The sequence below is a fragment of the Cnephaeus nilssonii genome (genome assembly GCF_951640355.1).
Source record: "Cnephaeus nilssonii genome assembly, chromosome: 13".
NCBI classification, from domain to species: Eukaryota; Metazoa; Chordata; class Mammalia; order Chiroptera; family Vespertilionidae; genus Cnephaeus; species Cnephaeus nilssonii.
The window spans coordinates 28,963,970-28,979,782 of NC_137084.1; the positions used below are offsets into that span (position 1 = coordinate 28,963,970).

The following is a 15,813-nucleotide window of genomic DNA, read 5'->3' on the forward strand; positions in this document are numbered from 1 at the left end:
AGTCCAGGGGGTCAATTATGTTAGGTCAGCTCTGTGGCCAGTTCATGAGAGAGAAGGCAAGCAGCTCTCCTTTGCACTCAGGCCTAACTCATGTTCTTCCCACTTTATCAGAAGTCTAAGATTTGGGGAGTTGACAGGTGTTTACTAGCAAGGTGCTTTCACAGGTGAACAAAGGCCATGTGTCTTTGTCCCTAGGAAGGGAGGGCACAGTGCTGATTTATGTTACACTCACAGAACCTTGCATAGTTTGGGGCACAGTTTAGAGAAGTATTCAATAAAACTTGAAAAAAAAATGATATAAATAACCTTCAAACTGATACTACCAACCAAACAAATCCATCATGTCTTGCTCCCCTCTCTCTCCAGCCTGCTACTCCTGCTGACTTTCTGATTTTGCTCAGGGGCAGTGCTATAGCCCAGGTTTCCCAGGTCAAAGCCTCAGGAATCTTTAAACCCCCTTTCTTTGTTGCTGGCCACTGACAAGCGGCTGGTCAGCCCTCTCAACTCCCCCGCTCCCCTGCCAGGATGCCTTTCCATGCTGTGACCTTAGTTTCACTTACTCTACGGAGAGAAGCCCGCCAAAGCGTAAGCCCTGGGAGGAAAGCTGACATCTCCATCATCTTTGCATTACGCAGAACCCACCAGAATACCTGAGACACACACCATGTTCAGAACCTGGGGTAACTGTGAAACCACCCTTCCAGCTGACAGTTTTGGGCCATGGGCATTCAAAGGGACAGCTAGTATGGGCTGCAGTGTGCCTTCTCCCACATGTGACACTATATATCTGAACTAAAAGGTCTTCATCAGACCCCCGCTGCTCCCAAAGCACAGCCACACCTCACCTATAGTACAAGGTAAATTAACTCTGCCTTCAAGAAGCTGAGCCCTAGAACCCACCCACCAACTCCCAGCCTGGAACACGCAGCACAACCCTGAGACAGCTGGGTTCATCGGAACTTGAATTCCAACATCAAGGGCCTGGTGATTTGCTCCCAACCTCAGTCTAGACCTCCATTCTCCAATAAGGGTAGGAAGAGGTCTTATCTTGTGTGTGTGTGTGTGTGTGTGTGTGTGTGTGTGTGTGTGTGTGTGTATGTGTGTGTAGGAGGGTAGAGTGGGAGTAAGGAGAGATGAGGAAATGACCATACAGGGTGGCTCTCCACATGCCTTGCATTCCCTTAGCCCAGGGTGCCTGACTTCATGGCCTTGTCTATCCCAAGCAGCTACGAAATCTTGAAACCCTCAAGCAATACTAAATCTGGAGTGGACCTCTACTGCAGCTGGAACCAAGACTGATTTGGAGCTCACAGAGAACCCAGGACCCCCTGCCAGCTACTCCTCAGATTCACTCCAGTTATTCTATTCACCTACAATAAACAACCTACATTCTATGTGATTCAACTGTGCAATAGGTTGAAAAATCAGAATAATGACTTGATAGGTGCCCCTTAATTGAACACATAGCATTGCCAGGTACTGGGTTGGTTCTGGGGAATGCAAAGATGATGGAGACTCGACTGCTACCCTCCCAGGGCTTACGCTGTAGCAGGTGCTGCTCCGTCAAAGTAAGCCAAAAGCACGGTGGTGACATAGGAAAGGGGACTGTTGATCCACAATGTCCACTGTGCAAACAAACATAATCAATAGGGCTTAGCAGCTGAAACATCTTGGAAATGCACCATATGTAGCCTTGAAACTCCACCTGTCTCCCTGAAGAAGTCTATTTCATTTCTTTTAATATAGAACACTTTCAGGAACCAGGTGAAAAGAATAATGCACCAAATTCCACATTCCTAGTGTTATCTGATTGTCATCTTTTTCATCTCATGGCACACAAACTAATTGCTAAAGTTCTGTGGTGCAAAACTTATTTCTGACCAAAAAAAGAAACCCAAAAAACAAACCAAAAAAACCCCATGCATAGGTATAATTTTGATTCATTCACACCTGACGGCTATTGTTGTGTTGGCTATTGTCATTTTTTATTTGACAATTTAAGGGAAAAGAGGTCAGTGCCCCTGACTAAATAGCCAGGTATTGCATGTTTTAAAAATTCTTGCAGCACACCGGTTGGAAACTGTTGGATTATATATATGCTCTTTTTCTTTTGTGACCAACTTGCTATCCAAGAAGGTCCATGAATAGCACTTTTCTCCTCCCTTCCTGGTGCGAGTGAGGTGTGCAGCCAGCCTTTACGGAGTGATAAGCATCTTGGGAAGCAGAGAGGACAGAGAGCGTGTACCAGGTGCTCAGGAAATATAATGTAAGATAAACCTAGTTGTCCTCAAATTGCTCAGAAATCTATTTACTCAAGAAGGGGCTCTCTTAACCCAAAATATAGCTCAATCTGAACAGTACCTAACAAAAGAGAGGCAGTGAGACAACTTCTGAGGACTGAAAACTACCTTGTCTATAGCAACCTGCTCCTCCCCGTACAGCAGCCAGACATTACTTTTTAGAGAGAACATTTACTACTGCCGTTAGCACTTAAAAAAAAAAAAAAAGCCAACCAATGCAATAAACTCACTTCATTTCATTTCAAAACATGAACTCACTGCTATCTCAGGAAATATCACCTTACTCTCTAGATGAAATGTTAGCTGGAGTCTAGGAAGCATTCAACAATGAGAAAGCAATATACTTTAGTTGGCTTCTCCAGGCTCAAGTTTCACCAAAACAAGTTTTGTACAGAGATTAGCCAAGTACCGGGTAATGGGATAGGGCAGGGCTACGTCATCCGAGGCCCATTTCCAAAGAAACACGGCTTTTCCAGGTGGGATGCTCAGTGCTCTCTCCTTGCTCTTTATAATCTTTGTTACACCAATTTGCAGGATGAGTCATGGCAGATGCATTATGGCTGGAAAAAGGCCACAAGGCCTTGGGCAGGTCATTTCATCTCTCTGGGTCCCTGCTTCCTCCACTGTGGATTGTTGGGGCCACTAGTCCAGGGGCCCCTTCCTCAGCTAACATTCCAAGATCGTGAGTCCTGACTCTACTGTCCAGCTCTTGCTGTGGCTGCCCCAGCATGAAGTCCCCCTTCCGACCTTAGAGCCCAGCATTCAAACACAGGGTGGCTCTTACATTCTATGCTTATGGATGGAAGCAACTACTTAGCAGATCTAGACAACTCATTTCCCAAGTCCACTGCTCAGCTAAATGTCCAACCCTAACATTTATGAATGCACCTTAAACCCCTCTCTGGACCCCTTCCCAGGGAGAGGTATGAAAAAGAACAATTTTGGCCTTTGATCTGACGATGATGGCAATGAATTTTTATTGACTGCTAATGAGGTGTCAGGTCCTGTGCTGAAAGCTTTATTTGCAGTATCTCATTTAATTCCCCCCAAATCCCTATTAGGTGTGCATGACAGACACTGGAACTGAGGAGCAAAGAGGTTAAATGATTCGCCCAAGATCTCACAGCTAGAAGGTGGCAAAACCCAGGATTTGAATCCAGGTCCCTCTGCTATGTTTTAGCCTATCTCTATCCTTGAAATAATCAAGTGCAAATATAAAGGCATCTGGCCTTGCCCAGGACAGAACTGGTTTATACCTCTAACCCAATGCGATTATTAATAGCACCTTTTTCACTCTCAGAAGTGTCCTGGGTTGAATAATATATTACACAGTCACTTACTTACAATGCCTCCCTGAGGAGTGATGATGATAATTATTATCACACAACTATGTCACATTTGCAGCGAAGCCTTCCTTAACCTCCCTATATGAAAGCGACCTCTCCCAGCCTCCCTGGCCTTCTTACCCTGCTATATATTTCAACATAGCATTCATCTCCATTAAAAAGGAACATATATCTTGCTCATCATCTGTTCCCTTCACTAAAATACAAATTCCATGCAGGCAAAAATATTTTTGTTTACTAGTGATTCCCCTGTAAATAGTAAATGTTTCATAAATATTTGTTGAATGAATGAATGAATGAATGAAGGCATCATCATCTTTGTAACAATAGCTGATATTTATTAAGCATTTACGATGTGCTGGATGTTGCTCAGAATACATTTATTTTATCAGACAAATGATAAATTATATAAAAAAAAAAGTTTGGGACAGCTACCATCATCATCATTTTACAAACGAAGAAACAGAGCCTCAGAGAGGTGATACGTTCCCCAGGACACACAGCTGGGGGCAGAGCGCAGAGGGTTAGAGGGTGACCTCTAACCACGACTCTGGGTCTAGCAAAAGAAACACACACAAACAGTGCGGGATTAGGGCCCAATGGGATTCAAACTGGGCGAGCACTGCCGCCTGTTAGAAATCTCAGGAGGTGGTGCAGTCAGGCGGCTTCTTAGAAGAAAGGGGACTTGAACTATCCCCATATTGGGCTGGTAAATCCCTATTTAAAGTACCTCCCTCCCCCCAGATATGTATGTGTTTCAAGTCCTATCATAGTCCCTGTGAGCACACAGCCCTTCTGTGACCAGGGCAAAGATAATGTATAATGCAGGTACATACCCTTGTCCGACACCACAGTGTTAATACCAGAAGTAGTTAATACCTTTGGTAGCTAGGAAAATCCTTTCCTACCTCCCAGCCCTCCCAAACATCTCCATCACACCTTCTTATTACTCTGTTTAAACAATATCTTTCAACTCATTCTAACCCCTCACCCTATTACTCATGCTCAGTGGTAGGGCGGGTTCTTTTCACAGAGTCTCCACCTCCGCCTGCTACTCCTACAACATCAGCACCAACACATTTGTGACATCTGAGCCAAACAGCCCTCGGGAACAGCCCCCGTGTCCCCCAGCCAGGAGCCCTACACTTGAAGCTGGCAGTCCAGCCCACACATATCAGAGAGGCTAGAGACCCTGAAGAAAAGCCTAGCAACATGCCTTCTGGGTGGTTGGCAGAAGCCAGAAACAAAACAAAACAAGAAAAAAATTTTTCTGGCTTCATACAGAAACAATTGCATAAGTAATGTGAGCACTGCTAAGTCACCAGAGGGACCAATTACCAAATCTCTACGTCTATTAACACGAAAATGAAGGAATATATGTTACCTCAAAATGTCATCCAAAGGAAATCATTTACTAATTTCTGGGGTTTTCCTTCCTCCCCTCCCAATATTCCAGTCTTTATTTTCCCACTAATTAACCAGAGTCAAACCTTCCTTACATGCTTTGGTTTCAATTCTGAAAAGCATATCAAGGCTATGATGGCTCATTACCCACAAGAGAAATGCATATGGAAACATTCCTCTATATTTCATCCTGGTTTCTCCAAAACAGAATGGAATGCTTGCCTTGAGATTTTTAGATTGGACAGAAAATAAACATGATGATTTCAGTACCTGGGAAATGGTAAAATCATGCCAATAATAATGAGTACAAAACAGGAGAGCCCTGGCCTGTGTGGCTCAGTTGGTTGGAGTGTCATCTTGTACACCAAAAGGTTGATTTTATTCCTGGTCAGGGCATATGTCCAGGTTGCGGGTTCGACTACAAGATCAATTCCCAGTTGGGGTGCATATGCAAGACAACCGACTAATGTTTCTCTACCACATTGATCTTTTTCTCTTCTCTCTCTCTCTCTCTCTCTCTCTCTCTCTCTCTCTCTCTCTCTCTCTCTTCCCCCTTCCCTCCCCCCCCTCTCTCCCTCTCCCTCTATTTCTAAAATCAATAAAAACATATCCTCAGGTGAGGAGTAAAAGAAAAAAAAATAAAAGGAGAAAGTTCTACAAGTCCCTGAGACTGGAAATGACTGATATTTTCCAACTGAAGAGGGGAGTACCTTTAGGCGAATGATCAATGAGTTTTATTCAGAAAAAAAGCAGAAACTGTTAAGAATCAGTCTATGTACAGAAAGATGAGTAAGAGGTGAAGGACCATTGTATTTTAAACCCAGGACCTGAGTCCTCAGGAGCTGTGCAGTGCCCACAACTTCCTTGCCTTGGGAGGGCACAATATCACCACAGGAAGGCGGACAGGGCCCTTTAACCCACCAACCTCTTTTAATCTGCTTGTTAGCCTGGCTGAAGACAGGCCCAGGGGGTCTTTGACCAATGGCTCTCTGGGGAAAGGTCAAGGGTCAGAGGCACATTCCCTCATCATCATTATTCTCAATTATTCTTCATTCAGAGCCACTCTCCCCTTCACTTTGAGAAAGGGCCTCATCTGTGTTTTCCAGGACACTGAAGGGCGATGACCCAACCCAGCCCTGATCCCTGTGTTTCCTTTCCTCTCCACCTCACTCAGCATTTCCCTGACCAAAGGGGATGACAGGGGGTAGCAACTCACAGAGGCCCCTCACAGAAGGAACACGGGCAGTGAGCACAAACCTGTGCATCGCACACTCACACGTACAAGGCACCCAGGGCTTATAATATGGTAGTTCAAAGCACAGCGTTTGCCATCAGATAAAACAGAGGTTCTATGAGTTACTAGCCCTGGAATCTCAGGCAAGTCACAACTCTCTGAGCCTTAATGTCCACATCTGAATAATTGGGATAATACTAGTTTCTACTTCATAGGGTTATGGTGGCGAGGATGAAATGGAATAAAGCTCAAAGTACATAAGGCTTAATACATGTTAGCTATAATATGATTAATATTTTATTACTTTAGGAGTAATATGTTTTTTACCTTTTTCTTGATAAGTGTAATATATGGTCATTGTAGAAAATTTGGAATATAAGGAAAAGTATAGACAAAAAGGACAAAAAGTCCCTGCTTCTCCGCCAGAGCTCAGCATGGTTAACATTGGGAGTGTTTCTGTTGTCTTTTTTCCTAGCAGAGTCAGGCACACACTACTGCTCCGTATTACAATCACAAGAGCTATGGTTTGCTGAGCTCAAAGCCTGATGCACACTTTTTTAAAAAGTTTCACTTATTGATTTTAGAGAGAGAAAGGAAGTAGAGATAAGATTGAAAGAGAGAGAGAGAGAGAAACATTGATTCACTGCTCCACCTATCCTGACTCGGGATCGAACCCAGAACCTTGGTGTATTAGGAAGATGCTCTAACCAACTTAGCTACCTGGCCAAGGCCTTATGCACACTTCTTTTCTAATTCTCTATGTCACTCTGTGAGGCGTGGTGGTACTCATTTACAGGCAAGGAAAGCAAGGCTGGAAGAGACTGTGCAGCTGGCCCCGTGTCAAGGAACTAGCAGTTCCTACAGAGCTGTGACTGCGGGTCTCTGACTGGACGGCCTAACTCCGCACCCAAGGACGGGCTGCAAGGGTGGCCTCTCTCGGTGCCTTTTCTCCCCCTATTGTGTGGCTCTGCCAGTTCTCAGAGGATACAAGCTGCCCCAGAAGTGGCCTCATTGCCCCTCCTTGTCCTCTCCAAGCTGAAAGAATCTAAAAGAAGGAACTGGGCGTGATAAGGATGTCAGAACCACCCACGTCAGGCGCTGGAGCTGTGCCCCAAGCTTACCGCCTCCCAGTGGGCACTTAGGTCTGAGCAGTCACCTCTTCTCACTTTCATCAAAGGCCCCGTGACCCTGTCGGAGGGATTTGGACAGAAATAGGATCTACCAGCTACTGCTTTCCACCCTAGGTGGGCAGGTGCATTTCTCACATTCCCCTGCAGAGATAAGGCATAAAGATGCACGTTTTGCTTCTAATTACTTTTGGCCTTATTTTGATCCAATTAGCCTTAAAATAGAACATGAAACAAAGCCTTTCGTTCTACTATTCAATCAGAGCAGGGAATTTTCAAGCTGTGGGTTAAATGACTTCATGTTTCGTGAACTGCATCAGTGATAAAAGTTCAGACACCCACCTCTGGCCCCAGGTCCCATTCTGGATCAGTTATTCACACACAATTGACTTCCAAGATGTGCCCAGCAAGCTCTTTCCTACTGAGGGCCACTAATGATTCAAAGGTAAGAAAGGGTTGTTTCCCCCAAGCTCATTAGGATAAGAAACCATTCACCCAACAGCACAATGGAGAGCGGGACAGAGACCGAGTCTCATTTACCTTCAAAGAAAATAATATCGACAACCGTCGTTCCTATATATAGACACCCATATTTCAGAATCCGAACTGGGTCCTGTTTCTATAGTCTCATTTCATCTGTTCACAACCTGGGAAAGAGGACTGTAAAGACCTCTTTTACAGAAGAGGGAAACTGATTCAGAGGTTAGCAACGGGCAAGGCTGGAATTCAAACCAAGAGTCACCTTAGAGCAAAGCTTTTCACATGGGGTGCATATGCAAAATGCCAGCATAGCCTCCCACCAGGATTGGGCTCCTCACCGAGTAAGTACACACAAATAACTGGTAAATCAACCAATGGGTAAATGAAGAAACAAAAAGCAAACTAACGATGCCCCAGCTAATCTGTGGTTTCTAGGAGTCTGGAGATCAGCTAAGGCCCATCCTTGAGCATAGCAGAGGCCATCTGAATGTCAAGACGCAGCCATCACCTCTTCCTGCCTGAGGCCTGGGGCAGAGGGGTGCAGGAGCCCATAACTGCTGCTCCCCCAGTGCTTCCGGGTAGTTTGAGCTCCTCCAGCCCCTCCCTCACCTGGGCGAGGGGTACTTTGGTGAACCACCACTACCTTGGGTGGTCCTCGCAGTTAAGTTGAAAAGTTAGACTCAGGTCTAAAGACCCAGACAGACCCTATAAAGGCTGACCTTTGACCCACATTGGGGAAGCTCCCTTCCTAAGCTAAAAGGGCAACAAGATTGGAGCAGTGAGGACATCCCAGCCCTTACCAGGGCCACCTGCCACCAAGCTCCAGAAACTGTCCCCAGGGCTGCTCCACCTTTTCCCTCCCTGGGCAATAATTCTTTCTCTCCTTTTTCTCCCTGATGCTATCCAGTCCAGACCAGAACCCAACTTCCCCGTGCTGCTTCTCAGAGGGGCGACTCAGGTGTAGCTTGAAGAGAAAAAGCGTGAAACTCTGGGCTCTCCCACACAGTCTGGTTGGCGAAAGATTCCAGGAAAGGATTAGGGAGCTGGAGTCCTGACATAGTGCAGCGAAGGTGCATACCGTCTGCTCACGTTACAGCACATTAAACGGAGTTGTAAAATAGTAGCTTAAAGTTAGACAGGCCAAACATAACACAAGGAGTATGAAAAGCAAGGTGCCATTTTTCCAACAAATAAGCTCATTATATGAAGAGGCAGGTTAGCTTGATTTAGCATCTTAGACTACGATGCAACTGCTATGACTTTTTTTTTTCTGCATCTTTAAAGAGCTCACCCCAATAACTACTAACTCCAGTTTATTAATAATAGCCATTTTTAACAAATGTATTTTTATTGATTTCAGAGAGGCAGGGAGAAGGAAAGAGAGATAGAAACAACAAATGATGAGAGAGAATTATTGATTGGCTGCCTCCTGCATGCCCCATACTGGGAATCGAGCCTGCAACCTGGGCATATGCCCTGACCAGGAATCGAACCATGACCTCCTGGTTCACAGGTCGATGTTCAACCACTGAGCCATGCCAGGCAGGCGCTATAACAGCCTTTCTTTATTGAATCTTTATTATGTGCCAAGAAACCTACAAATACAGTTTCTTATCCTGGCACCAGCAACAGGGTGAGAACTTACCCATTTTACTGCGAAGGAAACTGACAGCCAAAGGGGTAAAGGACTTGGCCACAGCTCTGGCTGCCTTGGATGGGGAGTTAGGGTCCCCCCCCAGTTGACACCACCAAGTAAAAAACAAACAACAAAAGAAAAACCCCAGAAAAGAGCCCTCCGATGGCATTTTCTCCGTGGGATGGGGAAACGACTGAGCTTCCTGGGCAGAGGAAAAGGCTCCTCTCCTCAGCCCTCCCAGGAGCGATGGGCGGTCATTTTTGAACACAGAGGAGGGAAAAAGTACCTGCAGCCTAAAGGGTTCTCCCAAGCTTGAAAGAAAGCTAAGCCATTGTGAAAGGCGGGAGAAGAGGACCCCCGCGCTCATTCAAGCTGCGCTCACGTCCTCCCCCCTCCCCGCGCCCCCAACCCCAACAAGCCAAACCGCAACAGAGATCAACACCCGCGTGCATCCCCAAAGTATCAAAACACAAAGCGGGCGGGTGGGAAGGTAAGACCGCGAGGATCAGGGACGCCCCGAGAAGGCAGATCTGCTCGCAGGAGACTAACCCCAGCGTGTGCAGCCCCGAGCCCCAGGAATTCCTAGGTGGAAGGGGCCGGGAGATAATGCAGCCTTTTCCCACCCCCCTGCAGCCGCTCTCACACATATATACACATAGACTTCCCTGGTTTAAAACAAACAAAACAGCCAACCTGAAATCCAGCTTCAAAACAATAAGGGAAATACCAAGTGCGGAATGCATTTCAGGGGCTTTCCATCCTTGGAGACAATCCCTAATGGGGATGGGGGTGGGGTGGGGATAAAAAGTAGAGCGGTGCCCCGCGGGGAGTGGGGTCGGGTCGGAGCCACCCTTACCAGCTTCATGGTGGTGTTATTCTGTTCCCAGCGCCACAGCATCACGCTCATCTTACTTCAGGGCGAGGAGGGAAGGAGAAGGGGGCGAAGGGGGGCCGAAGCACCTGCCCGCGCGCCCCGCAGGTCCCGCCTTCCCGTCCGGAGTTGTCCTCTCGGCCCAGCCCCTCCAGGCATCCCGGACGCCCGCGGCCGGCTCGCCCCCGCCCCGGGCCGCTGGGCTCCCGGGGACCCTCCCCGGGCCGGCGCCCGCGCTGCCCGCTCCGTGCCTCTCTCGCCCGCTCGCAGCCGCCTCCCGCCACGGCCAAACCAAACAACTCCCTCCGTGTCCAAGCGCCCGCGCCTCGCAGCTCGGAGGCCGCTGGGGCCGCGGCGGAGGGGATGGAGGTGGTGGCCGGCTCCCCGCCCCCTCGCCCCGCGGGCCGCCCCGCGTGGTCCCCAGCGCTTCAATGGGCGGGCGAACCCCTGCGGAGGGCAGGGGAAGGGGGAGAAAAGGTTGGAGGGGAGAGGTTCTTAACTCTTTCGGGGGAGGGCGTGGGTAGGCGGGGCAGCCCGGGGCATAAATGGGGGGGGTGTAATAGGGGCGGGGCTGAGGACCACAGTCTGTGGCTCCTGGGTCACCGCGGGTCCTGAGCCCAGGCACAACTGGCGCCTCTCCGCACGCGTGCTCAGCATCCTCCGCAATTTCTTTTTGCACCGAACTCACCCAAGTTGCCCACCAGTGGCCACTCCTGGGCCATCGCCCCCAGAGCAGCTGGAATTTTGACTTCAGGATCTGTGCACCATCACCACCATCTCTACACCTCCCCCACCCCCCTGCCCCAGACACCCACACCCCGCTCCCCCAGCAACATTTATTTCCTGCTAAGGGAAGGACGCAGCTCCAGTGTTATCAAACACACCCCCACAGAAAAAAAGAAAAAAGAAACCACAAAAAAAAAAAACACACACACAAAAAAAACACACATGGTGACCCTCCAATGAGGAGGGACAGGCAACAGCAGCCAACAGCGGAGGAGGACAGGGGAAGAGGCTGTGTGGCCTTTGTTTCCTCTTCTGCCACCCCCACCTGCCACAGGCTCTTTCTAGGGACCTGCAGCCCCCACCTATGCTTTCCCCTGAGACTTTGAGAGACTGGGCATCTCCTTACCTTCCTGCCCAAACCTGGGTCTAGGTCCAGCATCCCCTAATTCAGCAGTGACCCTGCAGGGGTCCTCAGCTACCTTCAGTACCCTGGTAAGGCTCGGGAACCCTTCAGCTCCCTCAGGCAAGATGGCACTGGCCCCCCAGACCTTGTCTCTGATTTGGGCAGCTGTGATACCTCGGGAGGGAACCCCTGGCTCTCCCCTGCTGATAGACACCTGTGACGCCTCATGGAAATGCCTAATTGCACATTAATTGCAGTGGTCCAAACTGTTCAAGATGAAAGGTGATACAATGGGTCCTAAACCTTTTCAAAGTGATCTTTAAAAATGCCAATTGGATCAAAATGTTATCCCACCTAAACTTTTCAGGGTTTGGCTCTCCTTCACAGTTGAAAAATCCCAAGTCTCTGGCCTACAGCTTCCTCTCCCACCCTCTCCCCCTAACCTGGCAGTGACCTTCCAGAGGTCCCCAACAACAGTAGCTTTCTTTCTTTTCTTCAAACACATCTCAATCCTTCCCACCTCAGGAACTTTGCACCTGACAGTCCCTCTCCCCGGACCACTGTTCCCCCTAATACCTGCCGACGGTCATATTTCCAATGCCACCTCTTCAGAGAGACTGGTGTTTTTTAATGCAGCGACCTTCTCTTTCTCACACTCTCCTATCCCATTACTGCTGTCTTTCCTTCCCTTTTCAGTGGGTGCACTTAGCTAACTTGTATTCTTGTTTATTTTCTGCCTTGTTCCAAAAGGCTAGAAACTCCACAAAACGGGGACCTTGTCTGTTCTGTTTCCCCACGGTGTCCCCAAGTGCCTGGGACAGTGTGTGGTGCCTAGTGGGGGAGCTCAGTCCATGTTTCCCAAACGAAAGCCTGTTGGCAAGGTCCTCCTCTAAGTTCCTGCAGCTCCCTCTGCAGTGAGGACTGAGCCAGACCCAGGCAGCTCATCCCACATCCTGCCTGGGGTCCTGACCTGCCCCGCATGACTGCAGGAGGCCCTGCTATGTACATCAATACACGTATTTCTGGAGAACGAAACACACGCAGTAATATTTGCTGCCTCACGGAAAGGGGGTGAAGGGGGGCCGAAGCACCTGCCCGCGCGCCCCGCAGGTCCCGCCTTCCCGGGGACCCTCGGGAAGGCGGGACCTGCGGGGCGCGCGGGCAGGTGCTTCGGCCCCCCTTCACCCCCTTTGGAAAGGGGCACATCCTAAGGGAACAGAGAAAGAGAACATCTGAAAACATATGTCATTTGAAAAAGCATATCCCACATTAAAATATCTTACGTATTTGGAAAACAGATTCTAAAACATTTTTTTTTTCTGAAAATAAACCTTGGCTTTCTTATTGGCCAAGAGAGTAAAACACAATCTCTGTATTGCAGCTGTTTTAAGCAGGGATCCTTGAAGCTGGGTGGGAAGATGTGGAGTCCAGAAACCTGTGAACATGCTGTGAGACTGGGTGTCGGTGCATTTTCTGGGGAAGATCTACAGGTTTATCACGTTTTCTAGGCTATCTGAAACATTAAAAACTACACATCTCCGGGAAGTCACTGAATGAACAATTACTGGTAGTTCCCCGGCAAAATCTTTCCTGGTCAGAGGTGGAAACCACTATTCCTGGTGTATGGAGGAAGGGGTGGGGCTGGGTAGAGAGGGCATCTGCTTCAACTTTAATTAAAGGGACTAGATCCTGTGGCCTTGCCTTTCGGACATCAAACCTTCGGACCACATGTGTGCTAGCTCATTTAACAAACACTCCTGGAGCGTCTGCCATGATGCATTCACCTGGCTCTGCTGAATACTGAAAATCAGAAAGAAGCCTCTCTCTGGTGTGTGTGTGTGTGTGTGTGCGCGCGCACCCCTACCATGCACACACACAGTCTGTTAAAAGATGGACACATGCCGAAACCGGTTTGGCTCAGTGGATAGAGCGTCGGCCTGCGGACTGAAAGGTCCCAGGTTTGATTCCGGTCAAGGGTATGTACATTGGTTGCGGGCACATCCCCGATAGGGGGTGTGCAGGAGGCAGCTGGTCGATGTTTCTCTCTCATCGATGTTTCTAGCTCTCTATCCCTCTCCCTTCCTCTCTGTAAAAAAACAATAAAATATATTAAAAAAAAGAGATTGGAAAAAAAGAATATGGGCATTATCCACACAATGAAGTGAAGCATGGAAAGACATAAATAAAGCCAATAATTTAAAAAAAGAAAAAGATGGAGACATATACCAACAGTTGCAATGCAATGGGACAGGTGCTACAAAAGGGGGGCCATAAAGAGAAAAGCTATGACCACGACAGGGGTAACACTGAGCTGTATCTGGAAGGATGAAGGCAGGTGCCACGGGAGGAGGGATGCATCCCAGAAAGGTGGCATAGCAGGTGCAAGGGTGTGCATGGCAGGTTCTGTGTGATCAGAATGTGAAGATCACGTGGCAGGAAATGGGGCTATTTGTTAGGCTAGAGCAGGCCAGGTCCCTGAAAAGGGGGTTCCACCCTTAATTCTTATAAACCAAGGGAGTGATTTGATTAGAAGGATCTCTCTAGCAACAGCAAGAGGACAGCTTTGAAAGGTGGAGGCTGGCGGGAGGGAGATGAGTTAGAAGGCTGTTGAAATCCTGCAGAAGACAGAGAATGAGGACCTGAGTACGGAGAGGTTTATGGAAAGGGGGGCTGCTATCACCACCAATCCACTGACGCAGTGGGTGTCCCGGCAGGCGTTTGGACCCTGCAGATTTTCAGAAGTCACTTGGAAAGCTTTTCATCACTCACCACACTGCCTCTCCCAGGGCCTTTCTTCTCCTTCCTCCCTTCTCTGTAATCTTCCACCAAGGCTTTTGATGTGAATCAAGGGAAAGAGATCAGCCTGTGTTAACCATGCAAGACAAAGCGGGTGGGGACAATGCTTGTGAAGGTCTGCCCTGAAGTGTGGTCTGGTTCCTCCCAGCTGTTGGCCTCTTTTTCCCCCTCATGGCGTTTGGACCCATCCCCTGGGCCTGACAATGCAGCACTGACCCCTACAGGCAGTGACCCCACACCCCACTGCCAGCTTAGCCCAGATCTCTGAGTGTGACCTCTCTTATACTCTCAAGGTATCTACAAGGTAGGACCCTAGATCCTGGTATTGTGTAACCCCTGGTGGCACTGACACCCCAGAAGCTGGCTCTGCCCTTTGCTGAAGTGTCTTACATTTCAGACCTTTCCACCCCCACCACGAAGAGTTCTGTCCCACATCGGTCAGCATTTGCTTATTCTCTTACCTGTCAGACTTCTCTGAATTTTCGACACTTGCCCAGCTATGGGAGGCACATGATTACTATCTCCTGAGTGAAAGTTGGATTGCCTATCTTGCTCTGGGGGAAGAGATTCGGGCCAGAAAGCAGGGTTTGAGGCCTGGCATCTCAAAGATCTGCTCATCCAAGGACCTTCCTCCCCTGGCCTGTAAACCTATGCTCTTCAAAGTCCCCTCTCACCCCTAACTTCTGCAAGGCCAGCCCCCGTCTGATAAACTAATTTGAGTCCAGCTGCTATTGCCTTAATGTGTTTCCCAGATAACACACTTCAGTTTAACAGGGGTCCTCCAATCTTTCAGCCAAAGCGGTGACGAATGGGGAGAGTTCAGACGCGGTGGGGAACGCCTGACATAATGGGGCTCTCTAGACTGCCCCTATGTGGGATGATGTCTTTCCACCCACATGAGGCTGATCATGGGGGAAATCAGCCTTTCCGTGATCCGAGCATGACGAAGGAAAGAGCAGAAGCTGTGTGCCACCCCAGTAGGTACAAATAAGCCAGATGGCTTAACACAGAGAGTCCGTTACTTTTTCCCCAGGTGACGGGGCTTGACCAGTAAAGCCACAGAAGGGTTTAGCATCACTTGTCAAATGAAAATGCTAGCCATACTAGCCTCTACTTATGAAGCATGGTACAGGGCATCTTTCACTCATGCATCACAGCAATGCAAAGAAAGGTCATTTTTCCCATTTTGCAGATAAAGACTCAGAGAGGGACAGTGATTGGCTGTATTCAACCAGCTCAGAAACCACCAAACAGAAGTGTCGCGCAGGCCACCTGCCTGACCCCTTCTGTCTGCAGTGGCCATCTTACCGTTATACTGCTTGTAGGAAATGAAATCCCAGAAGTGCCATCCCTGGGAGCAGTTTTGCAAGGACTTTAAGACTTATTTTAAAATCTCCTTCCACTCTGGGAGGGCCCAGAGGTCTTGGAGATGGAGGAAGAAGATGTATAAAAATTAAAATAAAAGGCTCGTAGAAGTACACAGCTGACAG

General features: G+C 48.4%; 1 protein-coding gene across 6 annotated transcripts in view; it reads right to left on the reverse strand.

Annotated features, from left to right (window-relative positions):
* NAV2 (neuron navigator 2) overlaps positions 1–15,813 on the reverse strand; it is a 370,532-nt gene that overhangs the window by 292,693 nt on the left and 62,026 nt on the right. Inside the window, exon 1 of one of the 6 annotated variants that reach the window (XM_079786932.1) lies at positions 10,384–10,571. The exons of the other annotated variants lie outside the window; for them this stretch is intronic. Coding sequence (XP_079643058.1) covers positions 10,384–10,434 — 51 coding nt within the window. The 5' untranslated portion in view covers positions 10,435–10,571. Of the gene's footprint in view, positions 1–10,383; positions 10,572–15,813 lie in introns of those variants that run through there. 6 annotated transcript variants of the gene reach the window in all.